Genomic DNA, 16,213 nt, shown 5'->3' with positions numbered 1-16,213 from the left:
TCCGGGAGTGGGATTCAAATCCATCCCGCCTCCAACTAAATTCACGGAACCGGATCAGGGGTGAGTGAAGCGACCCTCCGTGTTCCCCAAATTACGAGCATTTAAATTATTCCGTGAAATAAGATGGCTTTTCAAGGCGAATGGGTGCCGGGGGTATTAGGAATGTGTTATAATGTGGAATCCATGGCCCGGGTCGGTTCTTTGTATAATTATAACCCCACCACTAACTGTGGTCAGTGGGAGCGGCTTGAGCACGAACTTTGCCGGCAAACGGAGTCGCACAATAGCAGCGCGATCGCACCTCAGCGCAACACGGAGCGGGCTGATATTAATAGCACAACTAACGGCACGGCACGAGGCGTGAGCTCCCAGTCACCGGTTCAAACCACGTGGTCACGGCATGTGCCATGGCAGGCGTGGCAGGATGACTATGCGAGCATTGGCAGGCTTCAGGCACAATTGGGGGATGTCTTGGAAAAGGTGGAGCGTTATGAAGAATATATCGAGGAGGTGCAAAGGGGAGTGGACGAGTCACAACGGCACGCAGACGAGCTTCAGAAAAATTAAGTGTTCGGGGGGACACAGCGATTGGACGATTTACTGGAACGAATTCGGTGGCAAAAACATGACTTGGCCAACAGAGTCGACAAACTATGTGGGAAAAAGAATTTGGTAGTGTGGTATACCCGTCACTTGGAATATGCGAAGAGCAAACTGAACAAAAGAATCGAGGAAGAGCAGATTGGTAACTCCCAGGATAGGAACAGCTTGGAGGAAGAATGGAAAAAAAATCTAGAAAAGGAAAAATGTGAACACGATTTGGAATTAAAACAACTAAAGGAAGAGGTAAGATCAGGCAAACAGATAAAAGAAAGCCTGGAACAGGAGATAAAAAGAGGAGAGGAACATCTGGAGGAAAGAAAGGAAGAATTGTTGGGAAAGTCAAGACGGTTCAAAAAACTACAGGAAGAAATGAGGGAGAACTTGGAAGAAGCGGATAGGAAACAAAAGGAACACGAATCGAAAAATGACCAACTCATGGATGAAATGAGGAAAGTAGAGTTGAGTACCCATGAATTGCAACAAGAGAAGAGCAAACTGAATGAAAGAATAGAGGAAGAGCAAATTAGTAATACCAGGGATAGAGAGAACATACAATAATACAAGGGCGTAGCCAGTGGTCAAAAAGCTGTTCGGTGGTCAAAAAGAGTTCGGAGGTTAGAGTGCAGGCAGAGACATCGAGGGTCGCCCAGCGAGTCACCAAGAGGGTGGCAGGTAGCCCGCTCGGTCTCTCGGAGCCCCTTCGGTCATCCCGGCTCCGAGCAATTATAAAGGCTTACGAGCCCGGTTCTTCCTTTCTTTCTTGGGTTTGCATGAAAGTCTGTGGCGCCTTGTCCATAAGTAACAAACTGATTAAGTGCATGTACATAATAAATAGACATCGGCTGTAGGTTTTTGCTCGTGTCTTTTTTCCCATTCACCCCCCCCTCCCCAATTCATTGCATTGCTTGCATGCTTGTGTGGAAATAAATGTCCCCATTTTTGAGTGTCACCTGCTCGTTGCGTCCCTTCCTCCATTGAATGCCATAATTGTGTTCGGAATAATTAGCTGGCTGATTATAAGCCGATAAAACGTACATCTGGTCTGACGGGGCTTGGCGATATAAAACCGCTCGGCAATCGCAAACGGAACGAGCTGCTTAAGCGGCTCGTTTTTGTGCAGGCTCCGTTGAGGTATAAACTCCCGACATTTCTGTCTGCGCGAATAATTAGGTATATCGACAATTCGGCGATCGACCCTGTAGCGCATGGACAGAAGAGTTGGCTGGTTTATGGTGTGGTTAAAAACACCCGTAGCTGGGTTTCGGCGTTGATCTGAAAGCTGCGACTGGATTGCTCGTTCGGTGGGCGCGCGCGGCCGCAATTGAGCTAAAGGCGGTCGCCTGCACGCCGAACGGGCGAAAATCCACAATATATATACATACATACATACATACATATACTGTATGTATATATATATATATATATATATATATATATATATATATATATATATATATATATATATACATACATATACTGTATGTGTATATATATATATATATATATATATATATATATATATATATATACATACATATACTGTATGTATATATATATATATATATATATATATATATATATATATATATATATATATATATATATATATGTCGTTTTTGGTCCCATCTCTCAATGGTGAAAGAATCACTTTAAAAAGTAAATAATTCTCGAATCTGGATCTTCACCAAAATCTAATAAGTTTGTCCTTGTCACACACCCAACCTGTCCACCAAATTTCATCTGAATCCATCCACAACATTTTGAGATATCCTACACACAAACAGACAAACAGATAAACAAATAAACAAGCAGTCATAGACTGGTACTTCCGAAATCGTCAACTTGACCTCTGACCTTGTCTCATAAAAGCTGTCTCGAGAGAAGGTAGCGATGCAAACCAGAAGTTTCTACCATGATTCTGTACCAAACCATCAAAAATCGAATGTTTTGGATGTTTGACCTCACCGTGACCTTGACCTTTGACCGATTTTGACCAAAATCTAATCAGCGCTAGCCATCACCCTCCTGAATCACGTGGTGTAATTTGACATTGGAAGCTTCTTCCGTTCTCGAGTTATCATTTTTTGGATGTTTGACCTCACTGTGACCTTGACCTTTGACCGATTTTGACCAAAATCTAATCAGCACGAGCCATCACCCTCCTCAATCACGTGGTGTAATTTTACATTGGTAGCTTCTTCCGTTCTCGAGTTATCTGTACCAAACCATCAAAAATCGGATGTTTGACCTCACTGTGACCTTGACCTTTGACCGATTTCGACCAAAATCTAATCAGCACTAGCCATCACCCTCCTGAATCAGGTGGTGTAATTTGACATTGGTAGCTTCTTCCGTTCTCGAGTTATCTGTACCAAACCATCAAAAATCGGATGTTTGACCTCACTGTGACCTTGACCTTTGACCGATTTTGACCAAAATCTAATCAGCACTAGCCATCACCCTCCTGAATCACGTGGTGTAATTTGACATTGGTGGCTTCTTCCGTTCTCGAGTTATCCTGCCTACAAACAAAGAAACATACAAACAAACAAACAAACAAACAAACAGAAACGGAAGTCATCAATATACTTACGAAATTTTTAGATTTTGTTAGTAACAAACAGACAGACAGACAGAGAGGGGTGTGAAAACATCACCTCCTTCCACATTCGGTGGTGGAGGTTATAACAACACTCATGATAACAGCAAAATATTAATGTTACAACAAACCAATATTAAAACTTAAATAATATCCTGCAAGGGGTTTTACCTCCTTGGACAAACGCCGAGTTAACGTGTATAAATAGCTTGCCGTGGAATTTCATTCGGCAGCTCTACCAGAAGTTAAAAATATCAATCACAACCACTTATGATTACCTTTTTCAACAGTCGCAACTGAAAATCTGATGATCTTGTGGCATTATATGCTTATCGCTTCTCCCACAGACTAACAGACCTGGGCCTAGATCCACTATAATCTATATACTCCAGACAGAATAATAACATGACCCATCCTGCCCGTAAACATTGAGTGTACTAGTGTAAATAAATGTGCATTTCAAGTTCAAGGTAATTGTTGAAATTCGACGATAAGCAATGACAAAGGAGGAAAATGCTTCAAAGAAACTTATATTCAGCCTGACAGAAAAGCAATGCAATAAGTGTGTCATGATACATGAGTGAATAATTGGCCTCAAAAAAAAACCACAGTGAGGAAAAAAAAAACCAACCTGGTAAGGGCCTCTGTCTCTGGGAAGCAACACTCGTATTTTCCTCCACTTGATCCCATCGCTTTGCTGAGGATCCTGTGATGCCCACAATTTCTGTTGATTCATGCCGAGTGGTGTTTGACTGCGGGTCACAACTTGGAGTGATGGACCCTGAAGAACTCTCTCTGAGCTTATATCATCTGTTTTTGTGGTCTCGTCAACATAAATGTCATCATTATCTTCATCAAATTCTGACCAATCAGGAAGAAGATGTTCACTCCCAAGGCCTGGGGGAATCCTCCCAAAAATGTGTTTTGTATCCATTGGATGTGGGATGCTAGGTTGAGAGGGCTCCATTGTCGCTGCTAAATGACCTGTATCTGCATTCAAATCCTGTATTATCTTATTTATAGCTTCACTATGCATATTTGACAAGAAGTCTCTCAGCTGTGACAGGTTCATTGGTACTTTTTCAGTTGGAGAAGAAAATCCATAATTTTTGATAGATACGGTGTCTTCATCCAATGGAGGGACATGAGGGGCAAATGGTTGTCCGACATCAATGCTGGTGGCATCGTGCATCGCCAAACCTGTATCATCAGGTAGCATTCTTTCTGTGGTAGCAGGAGATATTCCCCAGGAAATTGTTGATCCAGGAGCTTTGTTTCTAAGCAAAAACTGGAACTTAAGACAGTGTCCAGAGCTGCGTGCTGGAAGGGCAGGACTCAACATTCGAGCAAAACCCCCCACAGAATCCCCTGTTCTCTCTGCCTCCATGTAAAGGAAGTAACCTGCAAGAATGGATGAAATGACATTGGAAAGGCAAACAAAAACAAACTGAGCAAAGTTAGGCAACCACAGGAACATATCTATAGATACAAACATATATAAATGCACAAGCTAGGATACAATTTGTCCCAAAACCAAGCCTATTTATTTAGTTTAGTAAGGTATGTCTATACATCTCACTCATTTATTCATTTGGCAAATTATTTGTTCTTTTATGGAGATAGAGGCCATGCTATGGCCCATGACACGATTTTCAGCCGACCACCCTCCTGTGACTACTCGGAATGGCTACCTGTCTCGCTATCCTATCAAATTCGAATTTAGCCACCTGTTGAACAAACTGTCTATTCATCTGGTATATCTTTCAGAAAACTTTGGAGAAGATACTAAATAAAAGGTTTGTTGGGGTCCAAAAGGTTAGGAATTGACGTGACAGGGTTGAGGGATGAGCACCTCAACTGGTAGAAGCACACGTCTATGTTTGACCCATAATATATGATCTATACAACTACCTGATATAGAAAGTAGGTTTATAGCTGGGCCGAGATTCAAACCCTTATGGTCTGCATCTCAAACAGCCTCTTCCAGCCCAACTCCTACTGCATGTCTTCTCATTCTAACCCTGTGTCAAAAAATGGCGGATGTGTGAAAGATGAGTATCTGGCACCTTAAAACCAGACTGCTCAAGGATAGTGAGCCTTGACAGCTGCGGTGAAGGTTACCTGCATAGAAGGAAAACTCTTCCATGGCTTCACCATTTTCAGTCAACCGGGGTGGAGTGCCGAGTATTGTTTTTATCAAGGGGAACTACTTGCGTGGCTTTGGGGTTGTCCATTCCTCTGTGTGCCATCCATTATAAAAAAAATTTAAATGAGGTTAAGTACGTGAAAAACTAAAAAAAAAGAGAAGAGTTTGGAGCTACAGATGAGACTGTATGTGCTCTGGTTTGTATTTGTACCATTCGTTTGTTATAAATTTACCCCTAACAATAACCCTTAGCCCTTCGCATGGATTTTTGCCTCAAACGGTTTTTCTTCTTTTCCCACTCGCACTTTTTATCACAACAAAAAAAAAACCCACAAAATAATAAAGCAAAACAAAATAGATAATAAAATAAATGGTGTTATGGCTTCACATCAACTCCAAGTCAAATAATTCCAACCGTGCTGGCTTGCATTTTGATCAGCGGGTTACAATATATGAGGACGGTTCAAATTTGATCCGAACTTTTGTTGATACAGCACTCGTAAATAAGCTTGTATGCGTATTACAAGAACGATACTGATAGTACGTCGTTTTAAAGTTTTCCCCAACTTCAGTCACACCACTTGTCCCGCTTGCTTTCCCGAATTGAAAGACACATCGCAGGTTGTTGACGAGCAATGGTTTGATTTTTATTTTTTCCAGATCTGCAGAATGATACTACCACAGCCTACTTATCAGAGGTGATTATTCAGGGAAGCAGAAAGGGCATTGTTGTGGGTTGGCCTGTTTTGTGTTCTAATCTGAACTGATGATTAATGATACTCACAACCCAGGATCGAATCCCACGTCATGTGTATTTGTCGATTGTTTACTAATGTCCTTGAAATTCACACTTGTAGCACATTGATATCTACTAATGTGTTTGTGCTGTATGTGTTTGATGTAGAAGGTCCACTGTGACCACTCCTTGGCTTTTTTCACAAGATCTTGGCTATTCGTTGTTCACCTCGGCGTCTTGGTTTTCTATAGGTTTTCTATTATCATCGCTTTTCTGAAACCTTGTGAATTCTTGGCTTTTTTCATTGGCTCACCTTGGCATTTATGAAAATGAGGAGTGGTCACACTGATGTGAGCCGAAGATAATTGTAAAAAATTAAATAAAAAGGTCCCAAAAGGCACTGCCTTGGAGCATGCGAACCTATAAAAGTAGAACACCCCTGAGAGAATGCCATTCGGAGTGAACCACTGCTTAAAAAAAAAAAAATAGGATAACAAATCAAAGCAGGGACTCTGGCCGACAGCTTGTAAACAATGCTGGATGCCAGAAAAAAATCAAAGGCATTAAATATGTTGGGAAAATGGGCCTGCCATCAAGTTTGAAATGCACTTTGATCTGACAAGTTTTTAGGTGGCATGGCTCGATCCAACTCGTGTTCTCTCTCGATCTGACAACTTTTTTTTTTTAACTGCTTCTTTAATATTGCTTCCTCTGCTCTCTCAGCCCTTTGACCCTCTTCAGCAACTCCAGGATGCAAACGTTCTTATAGTAACCCCTTTCTCGCTAAACATGCAAATTCTAGGCTGACTGCACACCTCAACTTCGATGTTCCTCACTTGTCACTTCTCCTATGGAACCACCTTTGAGTGGCCGTTCTTTCCCACTAGTCCCTCGAGGACTTCAAGCAGACAGTGCACCACCACCAAATGTAATCCCCCATCCTGACCCATGATCTTTATTACCCACATTGACCCTTCCTACCCAACCCTTTTACTGGCTGATTTCAGTCTGCCCCATCCCCCCTCCACCAATACCCTTCCTTTCCTGCTCGTTTATTCCCTTGATATGTGCGCCCAATTGTTGCCCTCTTTACCCCATTGTCAAGTAAACATTGCTCTTCCATGAGCCTCACTCACGTGGAAAGAAAAAAGGCATAAATCCTTATCTTGGCATAAAAAGTGAATTTGTGGCATTGATGACTCATTATTTTAGTTACTGAAATCTCTTCTTTTATTACTTGTCTCTGCTTGGCCACATAATAAATTATCAACTTTTATAAGTAGGGTAATCCGTTTTTTCGACGAAAGGTAACAAATCAATGCAGGGTTAACCTCACTACTGTATATAACATAATAAAGTTGATTTTAAGAGAAACAAATAAGTTAAACAATGACATCGACGATCACATCCTGTCTGTAAGTAATAACTCAGTTAAACACGCAATGGTATCGACGATGTGCACTTCCATTTTACAGCATAAAATAAGAAGAGGCAACAGAAAAGAGCAATTGTCGTTGTGTAGCCTTGTATGTTTGGGCATATCAGGGTGTGACTCATTTTTTTTTCTATTCGTCTTCTTGCATATGGCAACTTGGCTGCAGGGTAGCTATCTTTTATTGGGGTGTGGCTATGCCGCTGATGCTGTGCCCCTATACCCGTAGTACACTGGTACTCGCTTCGCCAACCTCAGAAGGATGACAGGCTGAGCCAACCTCACCTGGTGTTAATTCAGCGGCCAACGGGGCTCAAACTCACGACCCGACGATCCCAAGCCAGCCACCTACTAACCCAACATCAGGCTTGTTTTCTTAGATTAATGAGAATTGAATGAAACCACCGGTATGTGCCAGCAATGATTTCAATAAGAAGGTCATACTAAAAGTATTAATACGAAAGCATGATATCCACAGTGAAAACATCAAATACCTGAGTCTATTGCTGCAGCTCCACCTTTTCCAAGTTTCCAATGAAGCTTACTGTGGTCATCGTTCATCCAACTGCAGAACTGTGGTGCATTCCCTTGCCCAAAGGAGCAATTCAAGCCCAAGGGGAGATGGGCTTGGTGAGGCCATGCTCTGGCTGCCAGGGCTAAAACAAAATAAAACAAGAAATTAACACACTAATTGGATGAAAAATCGTTTTCAAGTGCCTATTTCCCAGCTTTAACTTTGCCTTTTGTAAAAAAAAAAAAACTCGTTTTTCAAGTGGTTCAATTTAACTTATAAATCGAGTATCTGCACTTATGAAAAAATTTGCGTCAAAAAAATTTAAAAACAAGACATTTTCTTGTTTAATCCTCAACACACGAGGATGCATGCAGGCCTGTGTGTTGCGCATTTAGTGGATTGAGTGGAATTTGTAAGATTGTTATCTGCGGGTATCATAGAAGTGAAAAGTAGTTGCATGCAGTTACATGGAAATAGTCAGCCATTTGGCCAGTGCTCCTGTCAAATTTCAAATTCACTACACATCTCATCTGTAGCATTTCCCAATGGCAAGAGAAATGAAACGGTTTGGCTGTCACTGCAGAGTGCAGAGTGTGTAAAAACTCCTTTTGTGTAACTTTGATAAAAGGTATTATGTGTGTCTGATGAACATGTAAACAGATATTACAAATGCCAATCGAGACCGGGGTATATGTCCTGGATAACGATCTTAAAGGGGAGCACCTTGCATTCTGTATTTCTTCGCCATTGTGGAAGCGAAACAATTACTTCCTGTTCTGTACAATCGGGGTCCTATTCAATTTTGTTCTGCCTGCAAAGGAAAATAAAATGGCCACTGAATGACGTTCTGTCTCTGTCTCTGTCTCTGTCTCTGTCTCTGTCTCTGTCTCTGTCTCTGTCTCTGTCTCTGTCTCTGTCTCTGTCTCTGTCTCTGTCTCTCTCTCTCTCTCTCATTACCAAGTTCTTACAATATGAACAAGGTAAAGAAAAGTGTACATGAATGATTGCAATTCATTGTTAGCATTGTCAGTCGAAAAGTTTTCATATTTTGAAACATTTAAAGGAATTGGATTCTTTGGATTGTCCGGGTGTACCAAGAAACCTACAACAGAACCATTATATCCTTGGTACTGGACCACTACACTTTCGAAGTGGAATCCACGTTTCAAAGTTGGTCTTCAAAGCCAGCTGCCGACTGGGCATCCTGCATCGTACAAAGGCCTTCCTTGGCACACCTGAAATCCTATACACCTACAAGGCTTTCATATGCTTAATGGAGTACTGCTCTCTCTTCTGGGCTGGCTCCCGTCTCACATCTTGCTCAGCTTGACACTATGGAAACCACTCGGCCTTTAAGATCATTGGAATCTCCCATGATGAAGCCGAGTCTTTGGGCTTATTACTTCATCATCACAGATAGGTGCCCTCATCACTGTGTGCTGTCCTCTACCATTTATTCCTCTGCATGCCACACCAGCTTCACGCCTTGCACAAACCCTTGCCTGCCCCTTTCGCCCTCATACGAGTCTGATATTTTGGCACCATTAGGGGGTTAGTTATATATTTCTCTTGAACAGAAGTTTTGGTTTTCACGTCCTACCTTTTACATTTGGCTATTCTCGTGCACCAGATCTGCCTGGATTGTGTTGTCTTGTCTATCCCCATGGCGGTATTTCTTTGATATAAACCATTTAACTTTAAGTAGCATCTTTGTGCCTTTTTGCCTCCCGCGTGGGTTCAGCTTTCATTTAGATGATCCTTCGGGAATGTAATATGGAGAACAATTAATTAAGAATGCAGTGAATTAGATCATTTCAGAATCCGTGGATGGTCTTAGACCAGCCGGCTAAGGCTGCCTGTGTTAACGGACCCCATCTGATGTGTCAACATTGACAACTAAGGAAAATAAAGTTGAGAATAAATTAAATCAGGGAAAAATGTGAACACAATACCAATTTGTTCATACGTTACACCGTTGCCTCCTCCCACATCCCTCTATCTCAATCCACCGGGAAACACCATGTGTGGACTAGCCCAAAGCCTCTTACCATGGGAATGTGGATACATAAAGAGATGGCTCCTGATGACCAGCAATTTTTGTTGCTAAGTTCTGTATAGTACCACTAAGTTTATGTGGCAAAATTCATGTTAATGAGATTTTGGATGATGCTACAAATGGATAATTTTAAGAACAATGTGATCATAGCTCAATTTCTTTAAAAGTCTGTAAAGTTTGTTCCTTTCTCAGAAATTTTATTCCTGTGTATACAAACGAAAGTAAAATTTTCTTTGTATTATTTCATCACCTGATATCCAGTGTGTGGCTGGTAAGATTTTACAAGCTGTAAGAGTGACAAAACCTTTTGCAATTCGGAGGCACGATGGAAACATCTCACCTTTTTCGTTACTCAGGCCGAAACTGGGATCTGAGGCAGGAGCCAGGTCTGGAACCGGATGCAGAATGCAGAGGGTCAGACGCTGGACAGATAATAACAACAGTATAATAATAATAATGTATGCACCAGCGCAAAGCAATGTAAGTGCCCAGCCCACAAATGACATCCATACGCCGCTTTGTGATCCGATTCATAATTGTAAATTTATGTCTGCATCTTTTCTCTTCACTCTGATCAGATTGCAAACAGAAATCATGGGTTACATGCTACAAATACCGCTTTGATAAGTTTAAAAGCCAGTAACTGTTAACATTGACCCTTTCTCAAATATCATTGACGTGAATTGTGATACAATTCAATTAACTGTCCATACAAAGAAACACGGCTTCAATATAAAGTCCTCATAGTGTTTATTTATGCAGACCATAGTCTTGCACAATATGAATTGCCTTTCATGAAAAGATAAGCTTCTGTTTTCAGGATTACAACTGGAAACCCTGGTTCTACCAGCTCAAATAAACTGGTAATCCCATGAGACCATCTTGGTCATTCCACCATCACCTCACAGGGGTCTTAAGCCACCATTTTGTTTTGGCCTGCTCAACAAAGCCTTGATTAAGAACAGGCCACAACGATTTCTGTACGCTAAAGTGCTCAAAATTTGTTTTTCACTTTCCTCACTCGTATCATCGAATGCCTGATCTTCATACCTACGAATCGCTGTTACATCACTTTTGCAAGTGCTATAGTTTACAAATTAGGAAGTAGGAGCGATTTGATTTTCCCTCCTCCTCTGAGCTTCGAAGGTTAATCGTGATAAAAATTTATAGGATCACATTTTACACCACGATCCACCTTACTAGGGGTTTTAAAGTCATTTTCTCACAATTCATAACTTGTTAACACACGAGCCACCACCTGTCACCATCTCCATGAGGGTAGTTCCATTTATACAATGCTTTATAAAAAGCCAAATTTTTGGGGGGATTTCAACCCATAATAGGTAATTGGTGTACCTATATATGTAATTGGTGAGATGGTGAGCTCCAATCATCAAATATGGCATCAAATGTGAAAAAATAACTGTTAATTAGGACATTACAATGATCCGTAAAGATCAGCGAAGGAGTCACGTGACCTCTCAAATGGGCAAATTGATAATTAATTATTAAAAAACCGAAAAATAGTACCCACACAATTTGATTGAAAGGTCATGTTACTGCCCAGCTAACGACATAACTCTCAAAGGTGAAAGAAGAGTTTGCAGAAAAGAAGGTTACCACCTTAAATAACTTCTTCATATATACACCCGATGAAAATTTTAAAATAAGCAATTTTGATCTTCATACATGTTCTGGTCCTTGATCGAAAAACATTCAATATTGTCTACCCAAAAGCATGACAATAATATGTTCACGTTTGTTGATATTTCGATTCAATATTTTGCAGCTTGATAAGTATAATGTTTGTCTCTGAACATGTGCTTAATTGTCGTAATCCAATAGATGTACGTTAGATCCCGGGCAACGCCGGATACCTTTAATGGAAGGAGGGAGGGGAAAGGTAGAGGTGGGAGGAGGGAGGGAAAGGGTGGACGTGGGAAGAGGGAGTGGAAGGTAAAGTCCTGAGGGGGGTTGAGTGGTAGGAGGCGGCAGAGGAGGGGAAGGATGGAGGGAGGGGAAGGGGTGGGAGGAGGTACCTGGCCTTACCCAGCATTGCCAGGTTCCTTTGCTAGTTAAAAATAACTGGTTATCGTTGCAAAGATCTATATTGAAATGTGCATGGTGGGTCAGGTTTCGGAGTTAGAAACACTGAAGGTGTAAGAATACTTGAGTTTGGGGACGCTTTAGATATGGTCGTCTGCAACACAATATTTTTAAAAAGGCCGAGCAGACTGATCACTTATGAGTCAGTAGGTATAAAGAGCCAGATAGACTACTTTCTAGTGAGGAGATCATATAGGAAGTTGGTTAAGGATCTGAAAACAATAGATGGAGAAGAATGTGCCTTTCAACATTGGCTGTAAGTGCGTGATGTAAAGTTAAGTTGGAGCAAGGAAAAGAGGAGACCTCACATCACAAGGAGAAGAGTATGGAAACTAAGAGATCAGAATGTAAAGGAAAATTTCTATAGGGAACTTCTGGAAATGAATCTTTGAAACCCTATGGTAGGAGAGGATGTAGAGAGTTGTTGGAACTTTTTGAAAGATGGGCCGCTGCGAGCTACTGAAAAGACACATGGCTGGTCGAAGGGCCCAGCTCGACATGAGGCTACATGGTGGTGGAATAATGAGGTGGATTTGGCGATTCAAGAAAAAAGAAAATGGTTTAGGGTTTGGAAAAAGGGAGGGGATCAGCAGGAATACTTAGTGGCTAAACGTAGGGCAAATAGGGAAGTTTACAAGGCCCAAAAATTAGTGCAGGATTCACTTTCAGATGTGATAAAATAATGCAGATAGTGGAGGGGAGATTGAGGATAGCAAAGCAAATGATCAGTCAAAATAAGGATATCATAGGAGAACAATGTGTGAAGGATGATATGGGAAATGTACTGGTTGACCATGGAGAGATTAGAAATGTTTGAAGGAGTTACTATGAGCACATGAGTTCCCTTGGAACAGGGATATTGTGGAGGCAGTCGAGCCGATGCAGGGCCCACCACCTGAGATAAAGAATGAATGGGTGAAGAAAGCCATCGATGATAAATTGAAGAATGGTAAAGGGGCAAACAGCACTGGTATTGTCGCAGAGATGCTGAAGGAATCTGGTGATATTGGAATGAATTTAATCACTAAATTGATAAATGCAATTATAAGGGAGACATCTGTCCCAGATGACTGGTTGAAGTGTGGAATGGTGAATATTTGTAAAGGGAAGGGTGATGCCTTAGTTCAGAGCAACTTTAGGGGTCTGAAGTTACTGGACCATGGAATGAAAGTGGTAGAGAGAGTCCTGGATAAATTGATGACAGAGTGTTAATTTTTCATGAAATGCAATTTGGTTTCATGACAGGAAGGGGCACGATAGAGGAAATTTTTATAGTTTGGCAATTACAGGAAAAAATATCTGGGGAAGAATAAACAACTGTACTTGAAATTTGTGGACTTGGAGAAGGCGTTCGATAGGGTGCCTCAGGAAGTGGTGCAATGGTCCATGAGAAAGTTACGTGTGGAGGATTGGTTAGTTAGGGTAGTCATAGCAATGTATGATGGCCCAAAAACCTCTGTGAGGGTAAATGGAGTGCAGAGTGAGGATTTTGAAGTGAAAGTGGGTGTTCATCAGGGTTCAGTCTTCAGTCCAATCCTGTTCATCATGGTATTCTTGAGGCTCCATCACAGGAATTTAGAGGCAGCTCACCTTGGGAGCTCCTGTATGCTGATGACCTGGCGCTGATAGCTGACAGTGTGGAAGAGGTAATGGGTAAATATATAGTATGGAAGGAGGGTGTGGAGGCCAGAGGACTGAAAGTGAATACAGGGAAAAGAAAAGTACTGATTAGTGGTGCAGGCGAAGGAAGTGTGAAAAAAAGGAGAGGGGCAGCCCTGTGCTGTCTGTAGAAAAGGTGTTGGTATCAATTCAATATTGTGTAAATCCTGCAACTGCTGGGTGCACAAGAGGTGTAGTGGCATCAGGAGTAGACTACAGGTGGCACCTAACTTCAAATGTGCTGTTTGCACAGGTAAACAAGTGACTCCAGTTAGAGCGGAAAGGTTAGTTTATGGGGATGTATCCCTGGAATGTGTAGATAAATTATGTTACCTTGGTGATATGATTTGTGCAGGTGATGGTGTGGAGGCAGCAGTGAATGCAAGAATTAGAAGTGGTTGGAGGAAGTTTAGGGAGTTTTTACCCCGATTGACATCGATAGGGACCTCTCTCCAATTAGAGGGATTAAAGGGAAAACTTTATGTGGCTTGCGTTAGAAGCGTGATGTTGTATGCCAGCGAAACATGGGTGATCAAAAAGGAGGGTGAACGGAGGTGTGAATGAAATGAAATTTAGAATGGTGAGGTGAATGTGTGATGTGACCCTGAAGGATAGGACATCAAATGTGGAGTTAAGAGATAGGTTCGATGTAGAAAGCATTAGTGAGGTTATGCGTAGAGGTCGGTTGAGATGGTTCAGATATGCGGAAAGAATGTGGGCGGGTAGTTGTATGAGAGAGGTGTGTAAATATGAATGTGAATGGAAGGAGAGCTGGAGGCCATCTGAGGAAAACATGGGATGTGTTGGTGAGAGATGATCTTAGAGTGAAAGGTCTATATTAACAAGAGGGCAAGGAAGGGATCATGCAGCCTGGAAAGCAGCCATTAGGTGAACTACGGCTCACACATGCAAGCATAGAAACGGCCGTAAAACGATGACGATGATGATGATAATCATGAGACTTATTATGGCATTGAGATTCATATTATGACATTGCATGTGACAATGGGTTATGTAGACAGTGTAGAAGTGTGATTTGGACTCAGGTGCATGCGTGAGTATAGAATAATACAAGTTATCTTGTATGAGCAGAGTGCAGACAACAAGACTATTTGATATCCAGTAAATGTCCATTCTTCTTTTGGGTTTCATTGCGACGAGGCGCCATCTTCTCTCCTCTGAGAAATCATCTTTAAAAGCCAAGGATACCTGTTCCAGAATTGCCTTGTTTAACACTTTTGTTAATTTATTGTATTTCGGCATCTCGTTAAATATCTTCAGGTGTGTTTTTGTAATGGGTTCATGTGTTCTCATCCAGCCTGCATGCTCTTGTGAACCTCATACAAATCTGTTACTCGTGTGCTTTGCCCCCTTCCTGCTTTCCTGTTTGTTCATTCACCTGCTTGTTCTCCCATTTTGCCACATTGTGTGCATTGTCATTTTCCCCTCTGTCGCCTCACCCTTCCATTAGCCTCAATATTGTTAAAAAAAAAAATCCAGGCCTATGCAGGATAATGCAGGTAAGTACAGCATAGCGTATACATAATGCAGCATATGGTTGTAATATTTTGTGTTGTATTGCGCTGTATATTATGCCTGTTTTGACACAGTGTAGTACAACACAGGTGTCTGCAGATTGGTAGAGCACAAGACCACACAAAGTAGCACATCATAATGCAGCATGTGCATATGAGTGCAGTTATTGTGTAAAGTGTCATAGCATAGCTTTGTATAGCATGTAGCAAGTTAATAGAGATTAGTGTTTATGTTTTTGTACGTATTATAATTACGTTTTTTTCTCTTTTTTAAAATTTTATTGCGTGACCTCATATTAGTTTTATTAGTAATAAATTGTTACAAAACTCCACCCCGCCACATGCTGGACCACCCAGGTTTCATTTATTATTTTGCAGGTACATAAACACATACATTGCACCCTTGCAGCATTGTTAAAAAGTGAACCAAATCACTAACGAGTAGCTCCTTTTCTTATTTCCCATTCTCTGTTTATACCATTGGTTCCCAACCTGCGGCCCGCGGGCCGCATGTGGCTCGTGGAGCCCTATACTGTGGCCCGCGAGGACTTTCCAATCAAAACACATTTCCATGTAGCAATTTTAAAGGGGTTTACACAATGCCACTTACGACCGGCGCCGTGACCTGAAAAGCCTTACACAATGCCGCTGCCGGCCACTTCCGCTTACTGCTGGGAGGAATCAAATCAATTTGAATTCATCTTGCGGCAGAATTTAAAATTAATTACATTAAATAAAAAAATTAAAATAAAAAATGCATCAAGTTTCTCATTGACTCTGAAAATGTTTCTCAGTATCAAGTTTCTCAATAAAATGCATCAATTTTT

At 41.4% G+C, this 16,213-nt stretch overlaps 1 protein-coding gene across 6 annotated transcripts in view; it reads right to left on the bottom strand.

The window, feature by feature from the left end:
* LOC147024227 (neuropilin-1-like) overlaps nucleotides 1-16,213 on the bottom strand; it is a 112,696-nt gene that overhangs the window by 21,374 nt on the left and 75,109 nt on the right. For all 6 annotated transcript variants that reach the window (XM_085883923.1, XM_085883920.1, XM_085883925.1 and 3 more), the window contains 3 exons: nucleotides 10,427-10,474; nucleotides 8,011-8,172; nucleotides 3,834-4,603 (listed from right to left, as the gene is read on the bottom strand). In XM_085883923.1, the coding sequence (XP_085740049.1) occupies nucleotides 3,834-4,603; nucleotides 8,011-8,172; nucleotides 10,427-10,474 (980 nt within the window). The remainder of the gene's footprint in view (nucleotides 1-3,833; nucleotides 4,604-8,010; nucleotides 8,173-10,426; nucleotides 10,475-16,213) is intronic.

This window comes from Eptatretus burgeri, chromosome 6, assembly GCF_056783735.1.
Source record: "Eptatretus burgeri isolate ZD-2024b chromosome 6, Ebu_testis_v1, whole genome shotgun sequence".
Taxonomy (NCBI): Eukaryota; Metazoa; Chordata; class Myxini; order Myxiniformes; family Myxinidae; genus Eptatretus; species Eptatretus burgeri.
This window is presented reverse-complemented; position numbering and strand designations above follow the sequence as displayed.